We start from the raw sequence: 22,567 nt of genomic DNA on the forward strand, positions 1-22,567 counted from the left end.
CCGTTTCTCCTGACAGGACATCAATAATGCAGCACAGTGACACTTTTGTTTGCTTAAGTTTTTTTCTTCTCCTGGAAATGACTTTAGACCAAATTCCTTGAGTGTTAACCTCCAGGCCGGGGAACAGAGGCTTCTTAAAGGGACAAAGCACCATTTATGAGCAGGGATTTGTTTGTACCGAGTTTTTATATAAACTTCATACCATGAGTGTAATTGAGTATGTTGCTGATAAAAAAACATTGGTGGCGGCCATATTGGTTTTCCTTTTTTGGGGGTTCATGGCTAGCGTGGTAGCCTAGTTTATTGCCTTTTCATTCAGTATGTTTATTTTTGGTGGAACTGACCAGTAAATGTTCACCTAATGCTGGGTACACACCAGGACGACTAGGGCTCGATCCCCTCAATCTAGATCCAATTCCGACCAATTGGATGTAGATTGTGTGGCGATTGGGCCCTTTTCTGACCTGGTGTGGACTGATACCGATCCGATGCGCGGTCCCGTGGGTCGGTTGGCTGTTTTTGAGATCCTACCTGCTGCAGGTAGGATCTGAATGACGACCATACAGCCGGGTGCGGGTCGCCATCGGATCGGTGCACATCGTGAGCGGGTCGTGCCCCCCCGCATCACCGTGAGCGGGTCGGACGAGACACTGACGACCCGCTCACGATGTGCATCGTGAGCGGGTTGTCGTGGTGTGTACCCTGCATAAGGCCTACTCACAGTAGACCGGCCATTTTGTGGACAGAACCAATATTCATGGGCATACAAACTAGATATATTTGCCGGTACAGTTACCAGACATTACCAGAAACCTCAGGGGGATGTCATTGGCTCCTGGTTAATTGATAGGCAGCTTTTTGGTTCGGTCACAAAATGGCTGCCTAGCTCGAGCCAATACTTCACTGAATGCAGCCGACCATTTTGATCAGAGCCTGTGGCCCAATTAAGGCATCAATATCCTGTTTTTTTGAAAACCAAATCTCTTTGATAAACTCTCTGTATGTAACTGCTGACAGATTAATCTAAACGCTGTTTTCTTTGTTTTTCTGCAGGTATCTTCTGGCTGAAGGATTGGACCATGCCCTAAATGAGGATTTTAGCCGAAATACATTTTGAAACCTAATCCTATTTTTTTTTATTGTCCCAATCCCCAAATCCTTTAATTTATTTTGCTATAATTATTATAATATTATTATTATTATTGAAAATGAGGATTCAAGTAAGCAAACCTCTTCCTTTCCATTTATGGACCATTTTATTTTTGGGGGGCACCTGGATTCTTCCTGGGGATGGATCCCCCAAGCCATTTAGAACTTTCGTGGGCAGTGATTGGAGCTTGACTCATTTGGTGGTGCACAATAAAACCGGGGAAGTGTATTTGGGGGCTGTCAACAGGATTTTCAAACTTTCGAGCAACTTGACCCTCTTGCGCGTCCATGTCACGGGACCTGTGGAGGACAATGAGAAGTGTTACCCTCCGCCCAGTGTCCAGTCTTGCTCCCATAGCCTCGTCACAACTAATAATGTTAATAAGCTGCTGCTAGTGGACTACTCTTTGGACCGGCTTATAGCCTGCGGCAGCGCCTCTCAGGGCATATGCCAGTTTCTGCGTCTTGGTGACCTCTTCAAGAAAGGCGAACCCCACCACCGTAAAGAGCACTACCTCTCCAGTGTTAATGAATCTGGGACCATGTCTGGAGTTATTATTGAGGTTCCCAATGGGCAGAACAAACTTTTTGTTGGCACACCCATAGACGGGAAGTCCGAATACTTCCCGACCCTCTCCAGTCGGAAACTGTTGGCCAGCGAAGAGAATGCGGAGATGTTTGGCTTTGTCTACCAGGATGAGTTTGTGTCTTCACAGCTCAAGATCCCCTCAGACACGTTGTCCAAATTCCCCACCTTTGATATATACTATGTATACAGCTTCAACAGCGAGCAGTTCGTCTACTACTTGACCTTACAGCTAGACACGCAGTTGACTTCACCGGATTCCACCGGAGAACAGTTCTTTACATCCAAAATTGTCAGACTGTGCGTTGATGACCCAAAGTTCTATTCCTACGTGGAGTTCCCCATTGGCTGCATGAAGGATGGCGTGGAATATCGTCTTATACAGGATGCCTACCTGAGCAAGCCTGGTAAACGTCTGGCCAAAGAGTTGGGCATCTCTGAAAGGGAAGACATTCTTTTCACCGTCTTCTCACAGGGGCAGAAAAATAGAGTCAAACCACCCAAAGAGTCTGTCCTCTGTTTGTTCACCTTGGGGAAGATCAAGGATAAAATTAAGGAACGCATTCAGTCCTGTTACAGAGGCGAAGGGAAACTGTCCCTGCCTTGGCTCTTAAACAAGGAGCTGATTTGCATTAATTCGGTAAGTTCTCTGCATGTGCTGGACTAGCAATGTTGGTTTACAGGCTTTGAGGTTTTAGGTTCCTGGTTCTCACGTTGGTGTACCTGAAAACTCTGATATGCCAGCTGATATTGGTCAGATAGTGCAGTGGGGGTGGCCACTACTACACCAATGCCCAATGTCAATCTGTTAAAATTCACAAGATCAGTATCTCAATGGCGGATTATGTGGTCAGAAGATGATTGGCTGAGCTTGATGGGCTGAATGTAATTTCAAAGGCGGGATGTAATACGGAGTTTACCGGAGGTGCCAGATCCCGGCCAAAGTGAGACTTTTTTTTTTTTTTAAAAGTGTGGCAATCCTTTATAAGACAAAACCATAATCTGTAAATGATTGCCGCTTTTGCAAAAAATAAAAAGTCAGCCAGCATCCCGGGACCTCCGCTGAACATCCGCTACCATTGGAATTTTAAACAAATGAAGGAAATTTTATTTTTGGAAGCAGGGTAACCGTGACCCATGAAAAATAATAACTTCTGTTCCTATACATCAGAATCACCATTTCCGAATGTCTGCACCCCGATCGCAGCGCACATTGTGTTTGCAAATGGACAAAACCATGATCTTTAAAGGTGGGGCAGATGTAAATGGTGCAGAGTGGGTTAGATTTGGGTGGGGTGTGTTCAAACTGAAATGTAAATTTGCATTAATAAGAATAATGCCACCAGTGTTTACCCTGCACAGGAACAAATAACTCGCCCACATCTAACACTCTCTGCACATGTTACATCTGCCCCACCTGTAGTGCAGCATGGTTTTGTCCATCTGCAAAAATTGCAGCTTTGCTAACCGGTTCTGAATCAGGCCCTTAGTACGAACATCATATTAAGACATTTACAAGTATATAATTGACAAAAAGAAAATAGTATTGATAGGGAAAATTCCTAATTGGACCTTTTGAAGTAAAGCAGGAAAGTCTATCTATCTATCTATCTATCTATCTATCTATCTATCTATCTATCTATCTATCTATCTATCTATCTATCTGCTTTGGTGGGTGCTGTATAAAGCAGTTAAGAGTAAAATCGAACCAGTCGATAAGTTACCCGTAGCAACCAAGTGTGGTGGTAATGATACCAGACTTTGGGCCACATGTATCAAGGTTCCAAAAGTGATAAAGTGGAGAGTGGTAACCAGCCAGCCAATCAGCTTCTACCTGTCATGTTACAGGCTGGGTTTGAAAAATGACAGGTAGGAGCTGATTGGTTGGTGGTTTATCGCTCTCCATTTGATCACGTTTTGAAGCTTGATGCATCTGGCCCTTTATGTGGTAAATTTAGTAAAGTGACTAAAAAAGAATGTTGCCCATAGCAACAATTCCGATTCTGTCTATCATTTCATATCCAGTTGGATGCTGGCCAGCAATGGAATTTCCTCATGCATCCTCCATCTTGTTTAATGGCATGCCATCTTGCCAGTAGCGATAGTGCAGCATCTGTTGCCACCGTTAGCCTGATTTTGCAGCAGTGACTGTCACAGAGTAACACCGGTTTACACGGCTGCCGGCACCTGGCTGCACATCGCTCCTCTCGCTGCTGGTGGCACCTGCCTTGTTGCCATACGTCTTCTGGTCTCTCCGCTGTCGTTTTATAGATGCGCTGAGGTAATGTCCTTATAAGCACAACGTATGCAGTAGTGTAATATATAGCCGACATATAGAGATACAGACCTCAGTATACCAGCCCTCACGTGATATCTGATTTACACCCTGTCACTTGACTACGGGGCGCTGGCCATAGAAACCAGAGCTATTTCGGTGCTTAAAATGAGGTGGTCTCCAAACCAGCGCCGTTCCATAAACGCTGACAGAGAAATGGACGGAAATGCCAGTCAGTTGCCTCTCCCTTCCAATCATTTTCTTTTTATTCCCCTCAGATAGTGCGAGGCAATGGTGGAACATTTCAGCCTTTAATAGTATTGCATTGTTTATTTTTGTGATTTGCAGCCCAGGTTAATTCACTCCTGGGAATTCCCGGGGGCGATAATCTGTTTGCAAATCACAGTAATAACATACATGAGAGAGCCCGTGTCCGTAGCTGCGGATTAGAGAGAGGGCAGCGCTGTTTCTCCTCCTCACCCACTGTGCCACTCGCAGCCCTCACGCCTCAGGTGTCCCCAGGGGCCAGCTGCAGCTCAGCTCCGTGTCCTCTCCCCTCGCCGTTCCCATCTGCCCAGCAAAGTGTTATTCTTAGAATAAATTTGTTTTGCTGTGTAAGTAGAATTTTATCATGCTTGAGAGGCCTAATCTAGATAATTAAGAACCCAGTCACCGGGGAGTATTGTTACAAGTTATCTGTATTATTTCCACACAAGTCGTGTCCTTGTAAATGGCAATTGAAGATACTTTGAATGTTATGTTCCTTTGGTTGACTTGAAGTGGACTTGTCCCTGGCGCGTAGCGGATACGGCCATTTTGTTGGTTCACCCACAAGCATTCATTCTTTCACTGCCTCAGTCTTCACCATCGTTTTATTCACTGATTCTATTGGGCCGGCTAGCCTTACGGATATTACTTGCGAGTTTCCAAAGCACCGCCATTACAGTCTAGATTTAAAGGCTATCCATGCTTAAGACCAGGTGGCTAAATAACATTGACTGAGGTACTGATTAAGTCACCTGTGCTCAACCATGTATAGTCTCGCAACCTGGGCAGTAATGGCTGCGTTTGGGAATCTCTGACCTACTTGAATGCAATGAGCATAACATGGAGACAGTAAACAAGATGGCCGACAGATGAGTATAATTCAATAACGAATAAGGATAATGGTGCAAATTTAGTGCGTGTGAGTAAACAATCAGCTGTAGGGTCGTGGTAAGATATGTCATCAGGCTCGTACGCATCTACAGAAGTGAGAACTAGGGATGGGATGTCCATTTCACGTGAGCAAACATGGCCAAGGTACTAATGACACTAGATCCTATTGACTGAATAGATATTGACTTGGCCCATAAATGTCAGCATTGTGTGCCATTGAGGGTCTGCTACACAGACATGTTTACTTGTACTCCGGGCCTTTTGATAACAGTGATTAGATAACAATGACGGCCGTCTAAACCCCCTACTGAGTCGGAGTGGGCTAATCCCGTCATGGAATTGAGCCCATTGCAGGAAGTAATCCCTATAAAAATGTATGTGTATAGATGTTTATCTGTACCCTTCTCTGAGCCCTGCTTGTGGTCACTGCGCACATTGTAGCTAAGCTGTATAGGGGGTATTCAATCGCTTATTTGAAACAGGTGGAAATATCGGGCATCCGTATTCAATCCTGGACGTTTTTGTTGATCCATGGGTATTTCCGACTGTCCGAATCTATTCCGACAGTCGGGAAAAACGGGCCCGACATTGAATAGGTCGAATGTCAATTTGACCTAATCTTGTTGGAAATTGCTGATATTTCTACCTGTCCGGGATTGAATTGCCCCCAGAGTTGGACTTCTGAATGGGGCAAGTTAATGTGTTGCCCATAGCAACCAATTAGAGGCCATCAATCACTTGATAGAATGTATTAAGGAAATGATGCCTTGAATCTGACTGGTTGCTATGGGAAACTTCTCCCCTTGTTCTTTTTTAAGTGATATGCTAAATCCCCCTCCTTACCCTAGTTTAGTTTGAAGAGTTTCCGCCATAGTGTGCTTCAGGTCGGACATAGAAATGTAGCTCCCGGTGCGCCGCCGTTCCCCACCTCTGTGAGTGAGACGGGTAACAGCTGGCTGACCGGCTAAAGAGGATTTTATCCGGCAGCAACTTCTGCGCTCCGAGATTCGATTTTGTTTTCAAACTAATTTAATATTGCCGACAAATGATGGAATTGTTACAGCGGCGCTGGCAGAGCCCAGAGGACAGGCCGGGAAAGCCCTTGTACTCTCCAGGTGATTACCCCGTGACCATTTATGTCCCGGATCCCTCTGCATGATGCCAGCCTTTATGTGCTGGCCGGCGTTCCCACACACCGCATGTCAATGGTCAGAGCTGAACGTCTGCACAATCACTGTATGCCGAACCATTCGTATTCTTAAGAAAGCATCCCCTCCAATTACAGGGACCTGGTGACATCAATGAGGCACTTTTATGGCCCACACAGAAAAGTGATGTCATCGTATGGTCTGGATGTATATTTATGATCCAAGGATATATTGCATTTGAACTTTTTAGGTTCTGAGGAGTTTTTGTTTTCTGGAGCTAGTCCTGGGGTTCGGAGGAGCGGACTGTGGGATTCAGTCCGGGATTTACAGCAAGTCCCTGTTCTAGTGTCTACTTCACTCTGAGTTGTCCTTCCACTCCGATAGAACTGGTAAGGTTCCAGTTGGTGGTATAGAGCACACACATGCACGCACCGTTCCCGAGCAGCCTACATGCTCCCTCTCCAGCTAGTTAATAGGATCATCCTGCTTGCATTTTGCACCCCATGACTTGTCAGTGGGGAAGGGGCCGGGGTTTGGATTAATCTTCCCCCTGCCAGGCCATCATTAGCGAGGACTGAAGGATTTGCTGAAAGCGGTGTGGTGCTCTCCCTCTCTCGCTCTCCTGGCGCTAATTATCATTTATTAACTTTATGTTGTCACTCAGCCGGCGCCCCCCTGGGAAATTAGCCAAGCAAGGAATCTGCGATGGGTAGGAATAATCAGGAAGAGGACGGAGAGATGGGGGGATTGTGATGAGCTACAGACCCCACTTTTCAGCTGCATTAAGTGGGTTCCGGTTTCGAGGGTCACTTGACAGATCTGATGTTACTGTATAGCTACGTATGTGATGTCAATTGTGTGACATCATCAATAGCATTGAAGAAATCAAATTTATAGGAACCAGTGACATCAGAGGCGCACCTGATTCTCATGCTTATAGAATAGTTGTTGGGTTCTTGTAGTCATTTTTGATATTAAGTGTCGGTCGGACAGAGAGTCCAAAATAGTTTATGACATCACAAGTAGTAACATGAAATTCTTATGTATTATCTGGGATGTGGTCATCTATTAGAATGAACTTAGGTCTACAGTCATTAGGTCGACCCCACTAGGTCGACTGGCAGGAAGGTCGACCTGACTTAAGGTCGACATGGGACAAGGTCGACATGACTTAAGGTCGAATTTGCATAAAGGTCGACATGAGGAAGGTCGACTGGTCATAAGGTCGACATGGGTTTTTCACTGTTTTTTGAGCCGACATGTGCCGACAGGCGGTATTTCATGCCCTACCATCCACTAGGGCGTGGTGGGAGAATAAAATAGTGTGCCGAGTGCAGCGAGGCACCGTGCCCGAAGCATTGCGAGCGTCCGATTCTCATTGCCAACTGTGTCCATGTCGACTGTGTCGACATTCGGATAAAAAAAAACAGTAAAAAACCCATGTCGACCTTATGACCAGTCGACCTTCCTCATGTCGACCTTTATGCAAATTCGACCTTAAGTCATGTCGACCTTGGCCCATGTCGATCTTAAGTCAGGTCGACCTTCCTGCCAGTCGACCTAGTGGGGTCGACCTAATGACTGTAGACCTAAATGCAGTCTGACGAATGATCCCATTCCGTATTATCTAGAATTCCATAACACTACATAAGTAAATAACATAAGGCAGATTATAAGGCTATACTGACATGGATACAGAAATACAATATGCAAATTACATGACTGTAACAAAGCAGGTGGACAGAGGGCCCTGGACACAAGAGCTTACATTCTTGTGGTGTGTGTAAAGCCTATTAGAGCTTATTTTTATGTCGGATGACTATAGTATAGAATAACCTCTGTGTGTTCTCCTGCACGCTGGAACTGGAGCCCTGCGCACCGCTGTCTGACTTACTGCTGAGCAATGATTTCCGCGACCTACAGTTTTGCCTGGCAAGGAGCTGACATAAGTTATTGCACTGCGGCTCATTGGGATTCTGCCTTGGTGCAATTCTAGTTGTATTTAAAGTGCACCCATCTGCTGTACACAGGGTAGGCTCCTATGTTATGGCCTGGATCATTCCGGAGAGAGGTCTATGGATTCCTATGGAGCCTGAGGCACAAAGTGATAGATATTTCAGCCCACACAATCATTGTACTGTGGACATGTGTAGGACAGTGATCTTCGCGTCCGGTAGTTATGTGCAAATGTCTGCAGATATTATCTGGTAGATGAAGCAGTAGGTAAAATAGGCAGGATAAGGGGCAGTGGGGTAAATTTAACAGGATAAGGGGGGGCAGTGGGGTAGGTTGGGCAGGTAAGGAGGGAGTGGGGTAGGTTGGGCAGGATAAAGGGGGGAGTGGGGTAGGTTGGGCAGGATAAAGGGGGGAGTGGGGTAGGTTAGGCAGGATTAGGGGGGAGTGGGGTAGGTTGGGCAGGATAAAGGGGGGAGTGGGGTAGGTTGGGCAGGATAAAGGGGGGAGTGGGGTAGGTTGGGCAGGATAAAGGGGGGGGAGTGGGGTAGGTTGGGCAGGATAAAGGGGGGAGTGGGGTAGGTTGGGCAGGATAAAGGGGGGGCAGTGGGGTAGGTTGGGCAGGATAATGTGGGGTAGGTTGGGCAAGAGAGGTGGGGAGTAGGGTAGGTGAGGCAGGAAAGGTGGGAGTAGGGTAGGTGAGGCAGGAGAGGGGTAGGTTGGACAGGAGAGGTGGGGGAAGGGTAGGTCAGGCAGGAGAGGAGGGAGCGGGGTAGATTCGGCTGAATAAGGGTGGGGTAGGTAAATGAGACAGGGTAGGTGGGAGAGGGCGAGGTTCGGTTGGATAATGAGGGAGAGTGGAGTAGATAACATTAGACTAGTAGGGAATATTAAGTGGGAGAGGGGTAGGAAAGGAGTTATTGGGGTAGGATAAGGGGGTAGAGTAGACACATTAGGTGGGACTGAGGTAGGTTAGGTAGGAGAATGGAGGAGAGTAGATGGAAGAGGGGTAGGATAGGCAGGATAGCAGGGTAGAGAAGATACATTAGGCGGGATAGGTGGGAGGAGGGTAGGTGAGTAAGAGAGGGTTAGGTCAGGCAGGAGAGGTAGGAAAGGGGTAGATTCGGTGAGAGAGGGGAAGTTGAGGCGGGAGAGGGGTAGGTCAGGCAGGAGAGGTGGGAGAAGGGGTAGTTAAGGCAGGAGAGGTGGGAGAAGGGGTAGGAAAGGGGTAGATTAGGCAGGAGAGGTGGGAGGAGGGGTAGGTGAGGCGAGAGAGGCGTAGATCAGGCAGGAGAGGTAGGAAAGGGGTAGATTAGGCAGGAGAGGTGGGGCAGGGCTAGATTAGGCAGGAGAGGTGGGAGGAGGGGTAGGTGAGGCGAGAGAGGCGTAGATCAGGCAGGAGAGGTAGGAAAGGGGTAGATTAGGCAGGAGAGGTGGGGCAGGGCTAGATTAGGCAGGAGAGGTGGGAGGAGGGGTAGGTGCGGCAGGAGAGGTGGGAGGAGGGGTAGGTGCGGCAGGAGAGGTGGGAGAGGGGTAGAATAACAGGTAGTCACCACCTCCTGCGCCTCAGTCCTGCAGGACGGGTAATCATTAAGGGATACCACCCCTTAAATACCTTAAACAATTTGTGTATTGTTTATTGGAGAGGGGTAGGTTGGGCAGTAGAGATGGGGGAGGGGTAGGTTAGGCAGGAGAGGTGGGGGAGGGGGAGGTTAGGCAGGAGAGGTGGGGGAGGTTAGGCATTTCACATTTGCCATAATGTCTGCCTTGCTCTTGCATATAGCACAACCCCCCCCCCATTGGTATCTTTGCATTTCCAACTTCCATGGGAAAGAGAGTAAGAATATTTAGCTAGAGAATCCCTAACGATGTTAATGAGCTAATTGTCAGTGTAATTATTTATTGACGGCGAAGAAGCACTCGCTGCTGTGGTGGGTTTTTGCTGGTGTGCAGCTGTATTTGTCATTTCCCAGAGAGTTTGTTGAGACAAAGCCGGAGTGTAGTAAACAGCAGCAGCGGCGGCGGTGGCGGCTTTATTCATGTCACACATGCAGGAGCCTGAGAGAGGGATCTGACGGCGCAGAATGAGCCACCACCGCCGCCACGTTGGGCTCAGAACTGAGGATAGGACTCTGCTGTGGGGTTTGGCGTGAGAGGACCCTACTCAGGCTCAAAGGACTGCCACTGATCTACCGAGCCACTCACCCTTACCGAGCCACTCACCCTTACCGAGCCACTCACCCTTACCGAGCCACTCACCCTTACCGAGCCACTCACCCGTATCAGCCCTGGTCCCGTTCTGACGGCCCCCACACTGGCGCACCCTCGATGAATCAGCCATTTGTCATAAATGCTTTGTCCGATGGTCGGCCCACTTTGTTCGTCTGGCATATTTACTATAATTATTGAGTAAACCGAATGGGACGCATAATTTAAGATGGCCTCATCCCCCACAGTTATCCCCTACAAGCCGAAAGTCGTTGGATTATGATGGAGCAGGCTGTAAGGAGAATAATATTCATTAAGACGACCCAATGGGCGATGTCTGTCTGCTTCTGCGGAGCGAGCGATAAATCGTTTGCGCGATGGAACTCCGCGTACAACATGAGGTTCATGGGGGTGGGTGTTAAAATGATGCCTTGCAGAGGTGGTGGAGCACGTAGGGTGCAGTTTCCTGTTGCGCCACCTACACCATAGATGGGTTCTGGCACCGGTGACTCCACAGTGGCCCATTCTGTTACACAAGTTGCATCAACCACCGGGCAGATACAAGAAAGCACCACAGACTCGGTCATACCCAAATATTGGCAAATTAAATGTCCGCCCCAGGTTTGCGTCGTGAACTCCACAATTCAGTGTCGCAATGTTGACACTACCTTGTATCGACGTAGACTTCCAAATATGCAGCCTTGCGAGTCAACCAGAATAATGTCCTAAGTCACCTTTGCTTATGCACGGATGGCCTTAAAACACTGACTTATACGGCGGTTTTATATGTCACCGTGTACACTCGTGCGTTCCTTCTGTATGTCCCGCTGTGGGTTTTTTTTCTTAGTGGTTTTTTTTCTTCAGGTTCATGCTCTGAACTTTCACGTTAACCCTTTGGCATGGCCCAATCCCGTTGCTCTCCCGCCTGCATCTTCACAATCCCCTCAAACCCTTTGAACTGCCAGTCAGGGGCCGATGGGAGCTGTGGTTGTTGTGGCAACATCTATCATCCCTCGGTGGCAGTGATATAAAGTGATTTCACGGATCAGCGCATCTCCCAGCTCCCGACTCCATTCCTGCCATCCCCTTTTTAACGCTGGCTGGATGAGCTTGTGTCGCTCGGAGGGTAGGCCATGTCGCAGAAGGCGCTCGGCAGAATATTAACTCTCCCTCGCTGCACGGGGATACTGAGGGGAATGAGACATGTTACTAGGCCCATCACGCCTAATATGCATACAAAGGAGGCACCGATAACCTCATTGTCTTCTGCATGTAGTAGGATCATGTAAAGTTTCCCAACATGCATTGGGGGCCGTCTCCTCCATTAATGCTGTTTGGCCTGAGGTGGGGTAGCTGCCATCTTACCTATTACTGGAGACTTTGTATAAACGATTGCTGCCTGAAACCTCCAGTATATGACTGACTTGGGTGACAGCTGTACCTCATACCTCAGGGGTGTCACTTGTTCCTGGTATACTGGATTTGGGGTATGGTTTTAAAGTATAAACCGACAACCGACACAAGCATCATGGAAAAGGTTGACATGAAAAAGTTGACATTAGTTTTTCACATTTTGTTTTTATGTTAACGCTTTAGTACATGGATCGCACATACGTGTAACGCTTTTCCCGCCATGCTTCAGGAAAGGTTTATCGTTACCAACCGGAATCCATGCGGATGTTAAAGTATGAAAGTACCCCAAAAAATCTTAAGAAAAAAAATTGTGAAAAACTCATCTCCTCCTATTAAGTGATCATCCGGATCCCACGGGATTGTACCTCATTCCTCTGTAGTGTCGCTAGTGATCACATAATTAGGTACTTAGGGGGACGGGAAGCGGTCATCTATTAGAATGAACTTAGGTCTACAGTCATTAGGTCGACCCCACTAGGTCGACTGGCAGGAAGGTCGACCTGACTTAAGGTCGACATGGGCCAAGTTCGACATGACTTAAGATCGAATTTGCATAAAGGTCGACATGAGGAAGGTCGACTGGTCATAAGGTCGACATGGGGTTTTTCACTGTTTTTTTGAGCCGACATGTGCCGACAGGTGGTATTTCATGCCCTACCATCCACTAGTGCGTGGAGAAGGTTATTACAGCTGTGGCGAGCCACCGTGCCCGAAGCATTGCGAGCGAAGCGAGCGATGCGAGGGTCCGATTCTCATTGCCAACTGTGTCCATGTCGACTGTGTCGACATTCGGATAAAAAAACAGTGAAAAACCCATGTCGACCTTATGACCAGTCGACCTTCATCATGTCGACCTTTATGCAAATTCGACCTTAAGTCATGTCGACCTTGGCCCATGTCGACCTTAAGTCAGGTCGACCTTCCTGCCAGTCGACCTAATGACTGTAGACCTAAGTTCATTCTGACAGATGTACCGATTCCAGGGAAACTGGGGTTTGGTTCGCAGGGACTTCTGTACGTCCGCTGGATAGTGGTAATTGATTGGATGAATTTTGGATTACCCCACCAACATGGCTGCCCCCGCCCTGTCCTTCATGTACCGGTGTAGTATTTGATCACTCTAATCCCCTAGACCTATTTCCACACGTGTGTAGGTGAACGTGCGTTTGGTGCAGCGTGTGGGAAATCTCCCCTGTCCCAGGGATCACACGCCGGCCATTCCAGTGAGGTAGTGTTGATTTATAAAGCTGAGCCTGGTGGAGGTCTCCCGCCTCCTCCCTGATCTCCTAATATTAATACAGTCAGCAGAGCACTTAGTGGCAAGATGGATCTATGGCACAGCTCCAGCAGGCTGTAGTGGGCCTTTCCCTCCTCCCTGTCTTCTCAGTGAGGGCATAGTAACAGCAGAGCATGTACCACGCGTGTAATATGTCGCTCTCTTCTTAAAGGGGCCCTTTGCGGCCTGCTTCGTGATGTCACAAGCCGCTCATTAGCTGATTGGCTGATGTGCTTTTATAGGGCCTCGACTGCGCAAGTGCCTCATGTCGTCTTGTATGCCCCCATTTCGCAGTTTGTTCTCACGTCGCCTGTTCCCACAGAATGTGTGCTTGCACTATATGTTGTTGTCTGCTTTTATTTAGCTCAGGGTTGCGATGATAGGGGCCTATTGTTCCAGCAGCTATTGCGGTGGTGTAATTGCTCTGCCTATTGGCAGGGAACACGCACATTGCTGCCTCTGGCCGGACTACCTCATTATTAACACTTATACTGTATACATAGCTGAGATCCACACACACATTATACCCTCGCCAGTGACGCACACACATTATACCCTCGCCAGCGACTGAGCATCAGGGCGCTACATGTGATCCATCTCGCCTTTCTGCAAAAGCAGCCCCATTTCATCTATTGATTTATTGTACACCCACTGAATAGGCCCCAGCACGCACAGCCCCCCCCCCCTCCTGCGTCCTTCCTCTGTTGCACCTGCCAGATAGCCCCTTTGTGTCCGACCGAAAATTGTCTGGGGCTAAGTTGGCCTGAGCAACCTGGCTCTCTGCTGAGGCGGCCATGGTAAATATTAGCCAAGCCCGCTGGCAGAGCAGCTGGGGAGAGTTGGAAAGGCTTATCCCGTGGAATAAAGGGGCAGCAGCGCCAGCTTCATTTAACCCCTTCTAGGAGTTTATTTTATTTACCCTGCATGACAATCATGGTTTCACTGGGGAAAGTATTATGCAAAGGAATCAAAACAACACACAGGTATTTCTGGACAATATACAATGGCGTCTGGTGATGTAAAGACCAGGCTGAAATAACCAAAGGGGAAAACTATCAAGTTCCCAGAGAGATCTATTCTGGTGCCTACAGAACAGAATTGGGTACTTGTTTCCTAGCACGGCCACATATCTTGTCCATCGGGGGTAATTTTAGTGCCCTGCGACGCGACCGACGCGATGCCCCCGATTTTTTCATCGAAATGCATTGAAAACAGTGAAAAATCGGGTCGTGTGCACTTAAAAATGGTCAAATGGTCCAGACGCGATGCCCCCGATTTCCCCATAGGAAACAATGTTAAATGGATGAATTTAACAAAATCAGCATAGGGAACAATGGTAAATGGGCCAGAAACCCCCCAAAAAACACACTGACCAGTGAAATGTCCCCCCAAAAGTACTATACGCCACCCTGCGATCAACGTGAACCCGAAGCGTGGCGAGCGCAGCGAGCCCGCGAGGGGCGGCGGTACGCGTCCTCCGACCTTTTCATGCCCTACTATCCACTAGGGCGTGGAGTGAGAATAGAATAGTGTGGCGAGCGCAGCGAGCCACCGAGCCCGAAGCGTGGCGAGCGGACGCGGATACCTTCACAGGTAAACGCGTCTCTTCGCGGCCTTCACAGGTATCCGCGTCGCTGCGCTCGCCACACTATTCTATTCTCACTCCACGCCCTAGTGGATAGTAGGGCATGAAAAGGTCGGAGGACGCGTACCGCCGCCCCTCGCGGGCTCGCTGCGCTCACCACGCTTCGGGTTCACGTTGATGGCGGGGTGGCGTATAGTACTTTTGGGGGGACATTTTTAGGTTCAGGGGTGTTTTGGGGGGTTTATGGACCATTTAACATTGTTCCCTGCTAAATTGAGGCATTTAACATTGTTCCCTATGGGAAATCGGGGGCATCGCGTCGGGTCCATCGCATACGATTTTTTAGCACGCATGCGATGCGACCGACCGATTTTTTTATCCTGCGATGCACAAGATTAGAACCGGTGTGGCCGTGCTAGGAAACAAGTACCCAGAATTGTCTGTCCGTAATGAGGCCGTTCTGCTTTGCCAGGATCCTGGCACATTTTAGGTAAGTATGCTTAAACCTTCCCTCTACCCTCTTACCCTCAAAACCTGCAGCCGAACCCTACTCGTACCCCCTTAATGCCTAACCCTACTCGTACCCCCTTAATGCCTAACCCTACTCGTACCCCCTTAATGCCTAACCCTACTCGTACCCCCTTAATGCCTAACCCTACTCGTACCCCCTTAATGCCTAACCCTTCCTTCCTGCAGCCCAACCCAAAACCTTCCCCTCTTCTGCAGCCTAACCCTCCCTCTCGAGATGCCCACAGTCAGGATACCGGTACTGGCATGGTCACCTACGTTGGGGTCCTGGTGATGGTCTGTAGTCTGACTGGACCGGACCAGATCCCGTTTACAATAATGATTTAGGCATAATTTGGGCAGCACAGACGATATAACGGTTAGCATTGCTGCCTCAACGAGGTTCAAATCCTGCTATGGGCCGAACTGTGTGAAGTTTGTATGTTGTTTCCTTGCTTGCGTGGGTTTTCTCTGGGTACTCCGATTTCCTCCCACACTCCAAATATATACTGGTAGAATCACTGACCCCCATTAAAATTAACCCTGCTGTGAATGGGCATACATGTACAGTACATGTGTTGGTGGAATATAGGACATTATTCTGGTTCACTCGCAAAAAGCAAACTCATTCTTTATTGGACAAAACCATGTGCACTGCAGGGGGGCAGATGTAACATGTGCAGAGAGTTAGATTTGGGGGTGTTTGTTTCTGTGCAGAGTAAATACTGGATGCTTTACTTTTACACTGCAATGTAGATCTCAGTTTGAAGTAAAACCCCACCCAAATCTAATTCTCTCTGCACATGTTACATCTGCCCCACCTACAGTGCAGCATGGTTTTGTCCAATAAAGAAGGCGTTTGCTTTTGCAAGTGAACCAGAATCAGGCCCATAGAGTGTAAGCTCCACTGGCTCAGGGACTGATGTGAATGGCCAAACATCTCTGTACAGCGCTGCAGAATGTGTGCTCTCTATAAATAACTGATAGTAATCTGGGAGATGTTTCAAACCGAATAGAAATATAATATACCAACCAATCGTCTCCTGTCATTTTTGAAGTGCAGCCTGGAAAATATTTATGTGGGTGCTAAAATATATATATTTTCTTTTGTTTGTGAACTTTTGACACCTTCATACACTCACGTGAGGGCGGCCATCTTTGCTCCTGGCATAAAATGTGACAGGAAATATTCACTGAATGCGGCGTCACAATCCCATTATTTCCCTTTCTTTCTTCCCGATACGTTTTATGACTACTAGTAAATTGATCCGGTACCATATCACGAGCGCAGGCTAATGGCCGGCTCCTCTGCACACAGGCAACAAACGTGCAATATAAAATATTGTGGCGATTTCCTCGTTCTCATTGTATGTTCTTTGTTCCCTTCCAGCCCCTGCAGATCGATGATCACTTCTGTGGTCAGGATTTTAATCAGCCCCTCGGAGGGACGGTCACCATTGAAGGAACGCCTCTTTTCGTGGATAAGGAGGATGGCATGACATCGGTCGCGGCCTACGATTATCGAGGGCACACAGTGGTGTTTGCTGGCACCCGCAGTGGCAGATTGAAGAAGGTAGGCATTACCAACCAGTGACTGTATGTTATGTGTTGATTTATTGATGTCTAGTTCCTTGTAATGGAGCGATTGGTCGCCGCGTACAATCGCACTGAGCATTTGCATGGTAAACCCATATTTGCATGTTTTGTAGCACTTTGTATGCAAATACTAGTTTGAGGTTGTTTCAGGTGTTTGCAAATATTGAATGCAATATGTGTATGCCGTTGCCTAAACATATGGCTATTAATGTGTTTTTTTTAATTTCATTGTGGGCCTAGCCAATGTGTGCCGCCGGGTGCTAACGGTACTCCAGGTACCAGCTTGGGCATGGATTTTGTGCCTTCTGCCTTAGATGTTACCATAGATCTTATAGAACCGCATTCTCAGGCGTACTGGTTAGCTAGATCGGCATAATAATTGTGGTTATCCCTGTGGATGGAGCATATTTGGTATATGAGGTAAATCACTTGTTCTGTACACAGAATTCCCAGGACCATCGCACATATCGCAGTTGCGTATTTCACTATAAAAAAACGTTTTTGTTTTTAGTTTTTTTTTTTAAGTAAAGTGGAAAAAACTGAAACTCTGCCCATTAAGGGGTTAAACCTTGCAGTGAAACATCTAGAGCGTGTAAAGTAGCTTTTTAGTATTCAGATTTAAGAAAAAAAAAGTTGAATGTTAAGGTGAGCGATGCGCAGCTTTCCCGCTAATCAGATCTGGGATGTAACGGTGGAACGGCGGGTGACTCCTCCGACTGTCACATCTCATTCTTACTGTGACAGGTGTAGGCTCACGAGAACAATACATTCCTCTCATACTGATAAGTAGGGGGAGAAAATGTACTGAAATCCTGAATTTACCCCCACCCACCATTTTGCTCTCATCAGCAAAATCCTGTTGTGTTTTGAAAAAGTTTTTTTGTCATGTTCATTGTGTTTTGTGCAGTTAATGTTGTGGAAATAGAATAGTACATAGCGATAGGTATTTACACACAAGTGGCTGCTTGTGCACTCCATGTTGATACGGTCATGTGGTTTTGGGTAATGGTGCTGGATTGGTCATTTGAACCAAAAACCCAGAGAAGAGCATTTTGCGGCCTCATTGTTTGAGAACTAGAACAGAACAGCCAAGTCATGTGATTTAGAATAAAAAGGAACCGAAAAAAAAAAAAATAATTTCTTTTGAGGTAGTGATCGTTTTTTCTGCATTAGCTGTTATTTCTATAGTGCACACATGTTACGGAGAACTTCATGGATAATGTACAGTATTAGTCTTTTCTTGTCCCAGTGGAGCTTATTATCGGACACTTTTGTTAACCAATTAACCCACTAGTATGTTTTTGGAGTGTGGAAGGAAACCAGAGCACCCGGAGGCAGCCCTTGCATATGTGGAGAGTACATGCAAACCCCACACAGATAAGGGCTTGGCCATATATTGAACTTGTGCACTCTGCAAAACCAATGGCCCTTCGTGTGCTGCAGGTAAAAGTTCTCCTTGCACACAAAATATGACTTTGGAGATTATATATATTTTTTTATTTAGTTTGAATGCAAATTAGTGTTATTTGGACAATGTTAGAGAAGCCATTTTGTTCGCTGAACCAATATTAATGCCTATCGAATTTATAATTTTAATATATATCCAGCCCTCAAGATGGCCTAAGGGGTGTTGTCGACAGCAGTAGTTAAAAAACAAAATACTAAAACAAATGGTTTTATTTTTGCCTGTGTGGAGTTTGTATGTTCTCCCTTGTTTACGTATCTGTTTTCCCACCTTTTAAAAACATACTGTTAGGTTAAATGGATTCTGGCAAAAAAATGAACTGTTTGTAGTTACGCGATAGAGAGGCTCATTTATCGACCGGTGATAAAATTTGTATGTGATAAAACTCATTGCATATAATAAATCATGCTCCAGCCAGTCAGCTCCCAAATGCCCTGCATTTGAACAATGACAGTTGGGTGCTGATTGGCTGGAGTGCCGTTTTTCCACTCGTTGATAGATCGGCTCCCTCAGATTGTAAGCTCCACTATAGCAGGGACTGTGGAAGTGCTGCAGAATATTTTTGCGCTATATATAAATAGCAGTACTTACCACTGTGCTCACTAATGAAGTGATATTGTTGCAGAAGATCCGTGCGTGTTTCAGCCTCGCTCTCTTTGAGCTGAACGTGTTAAGGCGTCCTGCCGAGAGCCAGGAGTGGGATTATGGCGTCCCCCTGCACATGTGCGCTCCTTATCGCCAGGAAGCCTGTGCATACCAGGAAGGCGGAATCTCAAATATAGATCTGGCATTTACCCCAGCTGAGCGAATCACTAGGAATGCAAGCTGTAGTGCACATTGCTAGTTAGTTGTTGTTCTGGCTTTAGCACCGCTCCGGCTTGTATACTATTGTCATTCCATCAGCTTAGGCAAAGCTCCGGAATTCTGTAGCCCTAACGGCAAAGCGGCGGAACGTCCCAGATTATTGGTTATAATAGCATTTAATTTCATTTAGTCTTTATTGCATTGATGATCATTCATTTGGTGACGGAAGAAACATGGAAAAACACTTCTGCAAATAAAAATGGCGGTTTAAAGAAGAATTACGCAAGGAGCGAAAAGTCTCTGCGCTATGTATTCGGCACGTCTGTGTTTCCGGCCTATAAGTACAGGTCGAGTATCCCGTATCCGAGTATCTGTTATCCGAATTATTCCGAAATACGGACATTCCAGAAAGTGAAAAAAAAATAATTTTTTTGCTAAAAACTCACTGGGGACATTTGTAACAGCATCACTGGGGACATGATATGTAACTGGCACTATATATGTGCAAGACAATGATTGCTTGGCATTCAAATTCAGTGCTAAGATAGTACACACATTTTGTTTCACGTTTTGAAACCTTGTTTTTTGAACAATTAAAATATATTTGTCTGTATTTTATGTGGTAATAAAATATATTTGTGTGTATATTATGTGTTTATACAGCATACATGCAAGATACTTCAAAATACATCATTGAAATATAAAAATATTCCGAAATACGGAATAATCCGTTATCCAAAATTCTCCTGGTCCCGAGCATTTTGGATACGGGATACTCAACCTGTATATAAATGGTGTTGAGCTATAATGTACAGTATCATTTGTGTACATAGCAGGAGGAATGGGGAAAGGGGAGAGATCGATGTGTGATCTGAAGTGACAACCAGTGACGGCTCTCAGATTTCAGCAATTCCTTCCCCAGCTATTGAGCGGCAAATAGCAGATGTAATAGGTCTTTAGTGCGTGTGAGCTGCGGGGAGGAGTGGGTGGCGGCAGATCAATGTACAAAGGGAGAGACTGATACTTTCAATTATGAATCCCAGAGATTTGATTATTGTTTTTGTATTTTCTTCCATAAGCAGAATCCAGAGTTATTTGGTATCGCAAGGCCTCCGGTAATAAATCCTTTTGTTACCGGGATTCAATGCACCGTTTGGCTCATAATCCATAATTAAGGATCTTTTTCTTCTAGTATTGACATTATTACAGCCCTCTTTATATGCACGCTTTGTATTATTGCTTTCGTATTGTGTCAAGGTTGGCTTTGCTGTAGTCAATTTATTGGTGTTTAGACACTGTTCAGCTTGGATGGTTCCTTACAGAGTTTTGCCCTTGGCGGGAGGGGCTGGTGGTGTTTGACCTGGAGGTGTGGGCCTGTAACGCGCCTGTGGTGCAGCGTAACGCCTTCTACGGATGTGCTCACAGTTACTGTAGAGTTATGTGGTGTTACACACGCTGCGATTCTGACTGACTTTCTATTCCGTTTTTTACTATATCCGATGCCGATTCGATCCTGATGCACACTCCCTGGGAAACCCAGGAGGCGTCTACAAAGCTGCATATAGGTGACTGAGACCCATAATAGAACAATGTGTGGGCATAGACCTTTATATTTGCTTTAAGGCAAAACCAATCAAACTCATTTCCGCTTTAAATCTAGCAGCTATATTGCCTTTCAGGGGCCTGCAAAATGTCAGGCTATTGCATTTGGCAATCCTACTGGTTCCTCCATCTTGGAATATGTTATGTAGCCCCCTATGCCTTTACATTGTGAGCCTGTGCATGCTAGCACTGGGTGATATTAAATACCAACCGGACAACATTTAAAGGCCCTTATTCAGACCTGATCGCAGTACAAATTTGTTCTCAAAATGGGCAAAATCATGTGCACTGCAGGTGGGGCAGATGTAACATGTGCAGAGAGAGAGAGTTAGATTTGTGTGAGTTATTTTGTTTCTGTGCAGGGTAAATACTGGCTGCATTATTTTTACACTGCAATTTAATTTCATTTTCAACACACCCCACCCAAATGTAAAGCTGTGTACACACGGGGGAGATAGGGATTGAAATCGCTGGAAATATGGTCGCAGGCGACCATATTGCCAGTGATGGAAGTGTGCCCCGGTGATAAATCGCCGGATGCGCGCTCCCGTTTTCAGCCCCGTTCTAATCGCTGGTCTCAGGAGCTTGCTCCTGCGACCAGGTGATTACCTCTGCGGCACCGCCGGCAGAGGTTCCCTTTCATCAGCGACCATCTCTGGTCGCTGATGAAAAGGAGAAACTGAGCAATATATTGCTCAGCCATATATTGCTAGCAATATATGGCTGAGCAATATATCTCCCCCTTGTGTATGGGGCTTTACTCTCTCTTCACATGTTACATCTGCCCCACCTGCAGTGCATAGGTTTTGCCCATTTTAAGAACAAATTTGTATCCGATCTAATCTAAGATCAAATTTGCGATCAGATCTGAATAAGGGCCAATGTTCAGCAGTCCTAATTCCATACATCTCTCGCATTGTTAATTACGCCGACGTGTTGCTCATGTAAATTAGCAACATAACAAATGGCGGTGGCTCTGTAATGAGGCTGACCCAGTGGTGATGCTGTTTTCGGACAGGAGGAATTAGAGGGAAGGTAAAGTTCATGTTACTGGAAGGAATATTTCTAAATCCTACTAGAACAGGCATGTCCAAACTGTGGCCCTCCAGCTGTTGTGAAACTACACATCCCAGCATGCCTTGCCACAGTTTTAGCATTACATAATAGCAAACCTGTTGCAATGCTTGATGGGACTTGTAGTTGCACAACAGCTGGAGGGCCATCGTTTGGACATGCCTGCACTACAGTATAATGAATCTACAGCACCAAAGCCATTTACAGGAACAACAAACCCCACAGACCCGCAATGGGTTTGTTTTTCCTGACGGTATGATTGCAAGCTCTTGTGGGTTGAGTCCCGTTGGTAGGTGTACAAGCCTGCGTAATCTCTTTATGCAGCGTCCCCCCGGGAATGGCTGAATGTTTTGCAGAATGCCAAGAACGAGCACTTAAGGGCTTGGGCTGGTATAAAGCATGCATTATATCGCAAACAAATGTCTCTTCACGCAATCGTAGCTAATGTGGGGACATTAATCAATCACCGGGATCTGTCATGTGTCTAACTGGGGACATGGAAATCCATTGGCGCGGGGCCAGCGCGTTTTGTTTCCTGTGGAAACGGACAGCTGATCTTCTTTCTGGAACTCCATTTCTCTTGCTGTCTCCTCATTCTTCAGCCCATGGGACTTTTACTAATGTAGAGTGGCGGCAGCCATCTTGTTGGGGGAAGTTATGTTCAGCCTATAGAAAATAATATCAGTTTACGCCAAGATGATGCCATTCTGGCCTAATGGATTGGTAGGCCACATGCACGGCGGACAGCATGGCTACCTCCACTGTATG

At 46.6% G+C, this 22,567-nt stretch overlaps 1 protein-coding gene across 3 annotated transcripts in view; it reads left to right on the forward strand.

The window, feature by feature from the left end:
- Positions 1–22,567, forward strand: part of PLXNA1 (plexin A1) — a 223,188-nt gene that overhangs the window by 25,329 nt on the left and 175,292 nt on the right. For all 3 annotated transcript variants that reach the window (XM_083155655.1, XM_083155654.1, XM_083155656.1), the window contains exons 2-3: positions 1,054–2,375; positions 16,649–16,831. In XM_083155655.1, the coding sequence (XP_083011781.1) occupies positions 1,209–2,375; positions 16,649–16,831 (1,350 nt within the window). In that variant the 5' untranslated portion in view covers positions 1,054–1,208. The remainder of the gene's footprint in view (positions 1–1,053; positions 2,376–16,648; positions 16,832–22,567) is intronic.

This window comes from Crinia signifera, chromosome 8 (assembly GCF_055691185.1).
Source record: "Crinia signifera chromosome 8, ASM5569118v1, whole genome shotgun sequence".
NCBI classification, from domain to species: Eukaryota; Metazoa; Chordata; class Amphibia; order Anura; family Myobatrachidae; genus Crinia; species Crinia signifera.